Source organism: Cystoisospora suis (genome assembly GCF_002600585.1).
Source record: "Cystoisospora suis strain Wien I chromosome Unknown contig_1871, whole genome shotgun sequence".
In the NCBI taxonomy this organism is placed as follows: domain Eukaryota; phylum Apicomplexa; class Conoidasida; order Eucoccidiorida; family Sarcocystidae; genus Cystoisospora; species Cystoisospora suis.
In genome coordinates this window covers 1-5165 of record NW_027154671.1, presented here as the reverse complement: position 1 = coordinate 5165, position 5165 = coordinate 1, and the positions used below count along the sequence as shown (strand labels likewise).

At 39.0% G+C, this 5165-nt stretch overlaps 1 protein-coding gene across 1 annotated transcript in view; it reads right to left on the bottom strand.

Annotated features, from left to right (window-relative positions):
• The window catches only part of CSUI_004124 (dynein heavy chain family protein), a gene marked incomplete at its 3' end in the record, with an annotated part of 5513 nt that extends 667 nt beyond the window's left edge, over positions 1 to 4846 (bottom strand). Inside the window, exons 1-4 of the mRNA XM_068064319.1 lie at positions 4659 to 4846; positions 4034 to 4124; positions 2927 to 3036; positions 816 to 1551 (exon numbers count right to left, since the gene is read on the bottom strand). Coding sequence (XP_067923705.1) covers positions 816 to 1551; positions 2927 to 3036; positions 4034 to 4123 — 936 coding nt within the window. The remainder of the gene's footprint in view (positions 1 to 815; positions 1552 to 2926; positions 3037 to 4033; positions 4125 to 4658) is intronic.
• Between the last annotated feature and the right edge of the window lie 319 nt (positions 4847 to 5165).

Here is a 5165-nt window from a genome sequence, read left to right as displayed (position 1 = left end):
TAGATAGATAGATAGATAGATAGATAGATAGATAGATAGATAGATAGATAGATAGATAGATAGATAGATAGATAGATAGATAGATAGATAGATAAAAGATAGATAGATAGATAAAAGATAGATAGATAGATAGATAAAAGATAGATAGATAGATAGATAAACGACAGATAGATAGATTAAAGATAGATAGATTGAAGATAGATAGATAGACAGATAGATAGATAGATAGATAGGTAAACAAGTAAGAAAGAAAAGAGAAGAGAAAGAAGAAAGAAGAGAGAAGCGACGTACAGCCTATAAGATCGTTAGATAGTCATGGCTACGCTGGCAGTGCCCTTCTACTACTCCTACTATTACATTTAGCTGCCTCCCACACACATCAATAGACATACAGACATAGACATACATACACATTCTCTCTCTCTATATATACATATATATATGTAGATATATATATATATATATGCAGATATATGGAGAAAGGAAAGGTGTGTATTTGAGGATGTGTATGAGTGTAGAGAGAGTCTCTCTGCAAAGGCGTTGATAGAGAGAAGAAGAGAAGAATACGCTCCCCTGCATACAAAGCCTCGCTCATCTCTTTCTCTCCTTCTTTCTTTCTCTAGCTAGCTAGCTAGCCATTAGCACCTTCTCTTCTCTCTCCCTGTCTGACTCTAAAGTTCCACGGACAAATACAACTACACCTTTTTCCTTCTTCTCCTCTTCTCATGTTCTCTCCCATCTTTCTTTCCCTTTCTTTCTTCCGTTCTCTCTTTCGCTTCTCTTTTTCCGTTCTCTTCTTTGTAGCTTGCTCTTACGCGATCATTTCCGCCTGATTCGGATACGAAGGAGGTCATGACGTTGGGGAGTTGAAGAAGGGCGTCGAGCTTTTCTTCGGGGAAGAACTTTTTGGCTGTCTTTTCCACAATGTCATCGAAGGCTTTGGCATCTGTGGCATTGATTAAGCGGTCTCGGATGATGCGTGAAGATTCGTGGATCCACAGACGGATGAATTTGGTAGTCCCTCCTTGCATAGCTCTATACATGGCTGGCTTCGACTGGAGAATGCCTTGGAAGATGAGAGATAGGTCTCTCAAAGAGAAATGGTAGTGAAACTTGCTCGCGGAATGTAAAAAGTTTGGGGTGTTATGAATCGATGCAAACATGTCGATTGTCGCTTGAACTAAAGGCCCCTCGAGAGACTGAATCGATGCTTCGAAAGGGAGAAGATGATGCCTCAAAATGGATCCATAGATGCGCGTGATATTATCTGCTTCTGGCGCGTAGCAAGATAAGATCGAGAAATGCCGTTGAAGTCGCGAGCTTATATGGAAGGATCCTGCGGTAGGATTCATGCTAGCTAGATACTGGACGTCGACAATCGATTTCCTCTCATCTAGCCGTTCGCGATCGAACATCGAGCCATAGTCAATAAGCTGACGAAGTAACTCTAAAGGAGGTTGGGTCTCGTATTTATCTACGAAAGGCATATTAAAATCGTCGATAAAGAAAATAATTTTCTTATTCCCTGCTGGACCATATGAATGACCCGTCCTACAAGACAAAAAGATAAAGAAACACACAAAGAAAGAGAGAAAGAAAGAAAGTGAGGAGGAGAAAGAAGGAGGAAGAGAAGGAAGAATAAGAGGAGAGGAAGATAGGGAAGATTAAGGGGAAGAAAACGACGAAGAAGAGGGAAGGCTGAAGTGTGAGAAAGAGAGAAAGAAAGAGAGAGAGAAAGAAAGACAAAAGAGAGAGAAGAATTTCTGCGGCAGAAGTGGAGAACAGAAAACAGAATGAAGAGAAGAGGAAAGAAAAGTGACAAAGAAAAAGAAAAAGAAAGAAAAAGAAAGAAAGAAAGGAAAAGAAAGAAGGGAAGAAAGAAAGAGAGAAATGTCGTAGGGGAGAAAGAAAAAGGAAGAGAAGAAGAGATGATAAGAACGAAGAAAGAAGGAATTTCCAAAAGAGGAAAGAGGAAGAAGAGAGAAAAGAAAGAGAGAACGTTATGAGGATCAACAAGAAGAAGAAGAGGAGAAAGGACAGACACGGCAAGAGAAAGAAGAGACAAAGAGAGAACGAAAAAACCCCTAGATCCAAGGAGACGAAAAAGAAGAGAAGAAGAAAGAGGAAGAAGACGTTTGCGATTCTTTCAAAGAAAATGCCTATGATTTCCTTTCTGTAGGATTGTATGAATTAGATAGAAAGTGAAAAAGCATACTTCATTCGCATACACCCACACATACATCGGAGATACACATACACACGCATCGATGGTCGGTCCGAGAATCGACACGACACGTCAACCTTCATACAGATATAGAGCAAAAGCTATGTATATATATATATGTATATGTGAATATACGTCTGCATACACACTTCCGATTTCCCTTCGATCTGCTTGTATATCTGCATGTGGATCCCTTTCTCTACAGAGGTATCAACGGAGGAGAGTGAGAAGGAAAGGAAGAAGAAGAAAGAGGATGTTCCTCTTCTTCACGTGAATTCCTTGATCCCTTCTAGAAAATGCAGACAAAAAGACATCCTCTACCTTTTCTTTATAACGTGGACAACCCACATGCAGTGTATAGACGCAACACATGCAGAGAAAAGACTCTTCTACTCCTCTTCTCCTTCTAAAAGAAAGAAGAAAAGACAGAAAAAAAACACCCTAAACTCCTACATTCAGAGAAAGAAAGAAAGAAAGAAGAGAAAGAAAGAAGTTAACGAAGTTATCGTAAGTCTATGGTAGGCAACACTTCACTATCTTCTTCCTTTTTTGTTAGATAGATTAGATCTTTCTTTTTATCTCTCCTCTCTTTTCTTTTATTTCTTCTTCTTTCGTCTCTTCCTAGCTCTTCTTCTCCTTCTCTTATTGAATTAGCTGCCTTTGTCCTGCTCCCTCCCGATCTGTCTCCCTGTCTCCCCCTACCTCTTTTCGATGTTGTGCTCGATGATTCGTTGGAGGGTCTTCGAATCTGTATAGGAATTTAAATTGACGGTCGTATAGACGATCTCTTCAGGCAAACCTCTTAGATAATCCTAAGAAGCGAGGGCAGGAGAAACATATCCAGGAGAAAAGGAAATGGAGAAAGAAGAAGAAGAAGAATAGCATGACGGCAAACACATGTAGAATAGAAAGGGAGAAAGAAAGAAAGAACGAGTGAAAAAGAAAGAAAGGGATAAGAACGTATAGATATGTGCACAAAGAGAGAGAGAGAGAGATAGAGGTATGTAGATGCAGGTCTATAAATCTCTTTTCTTGTGAAACACGTGTCGTGGAAGCTATCATCCATGTAGGCAAACAGATACAGATAGATCCATATATATATATATAGATAGATGTATATGTATAGATAGATGCGTTAGATTATGAGTAGATACTGAATGAAGATGTATATGTGGAGCTCTAGGTATGCCTATGTACGTAGGAGTGTCGACTGCTCTTCTAGTTGATAAGAAGTTCACGTCTTTTTGCAAGAATGATAGATAGAGACACCATACACCTCCTTTCTGGATATCTATCTACTCCACCCCTCATCTATTTCTTCACATATACACCTATAAGAATACACATAAATATATATATATATATATATGTATATACATATATATATATACAGATAGATAGGTATACGTGAGTCGTTTAGAACCAGAGGATGCGAGAGGGGCAGGAAGGAGTCATTCACTAGTTTCCTCCTTGTGAAGAGAAGCCTAGGAAAGAAACTGACAAAAAGAAAGAAAGAGAAAAGACCATTCACTGCCTCTTCATCCTAGCTTTTCAGAGAAAAGAAGAAAGAAGGAGAGATGGAAGAAGAGATAGGAAAGCAGATAGATAGAAAGAAAGAATGAGAGAAACATGAACAGCTGACTGACGTTTCTCTTTTCCAAAATAAAGGAAAGAAAAGAAGAAGGACAAGAGAAAGGGAGATAATGCACAACACCCTCAGCTTCTTGTGTTTCTTCCTGCGTTTTCTGTCTTCTCCTATGTCTACCTAGGTGTGTGCCTGTTTAGGTGTATATACACCTGACTACTTACTCGGACGATCGTCGTTTTTCCTGTGCCTGACGTTCCTACAAAGAGAACAGGCTTCTTCCGTCGCACAAACATATCTGACACGAAATTCATTCTACGCACAAAGAAAGGAAAAAGAAAAAGGAAAGAGAAAAAGAAAGAGTGAGAAAGCAAAAGCAGAGAGAAAGAGGACAAGAGAGTCAAGACATGTAGAGACAAGAGAACGGAAAATGAGAGATCTCTGGTCGACTAGCCATAGAAATGAGAGGCTAAAAGACACACGAAACACGAAGAAAAGAAAAGAAGAAGCTGGGGGTATTTTGCTTTCTTTCTATCTAAAGATAGACAGAAAGCAATGTACCCTCAATCTATCGATCTTTAGTCTATCATTCGATCTTTAGTCTATCCATCTAGCTATCCCTCGATCCACCTCTAGTCTGTCTATCTATCTATCTACCGATCTATCGATCTTTGATCTCTTTCTCTCTCTCTCTCTATTTATCTGCTATTGTCCAATGGTATACGAGTGTTAAAATGTAGAAAACTTCGATGCCAGAAAGAATTTCTTTCTTTCTTTCTTTCTTTCTTCTTTCTTTCTTTCTTTCTTCTCTCTTTCTTTCTTTCTTGTTTGATAAGAATTCGTTGGTACCTGATAGTGTCTACAGTGGATACGATGAGGTTCGTGAAGAGAGTCTCGGCGAGAGGTTCGTAAGGCTGTAAGAAATTACTCCAAGGGATCCACTGACAAGACACCTCGTCAAACTTATAGTCGAAACATAAACCTCCCTCAGGAAATTTTAGCTTAGAGGCACTTCGTAGCCAGCCATTAAACTGACTCCTAAATACATAAGCATTACAATATACACAAAGAAGAAGAAAGAATGAGAAAGAGAGAAAGAAAGAAAGGTGAAGAGAAACATTTCGAGGAGAAGGGACCCAAAGAAAAGAAAGAAAGGAACAAAGAAAGAACGAGAAAAAGAGAGATAGAAACTTCAAGGAGAGGAGGCAAACGAAACAAGGCACACAACGCTCGTTTGGGTAAGAAGAGAATGGATAGATAGATAGATTAAAGATAGATAGATAGATTAAAGATATATAGATCGATAGATCGCTAGATAGATAGATAGATCGATAGATCGCTAGATAGATAGATAGA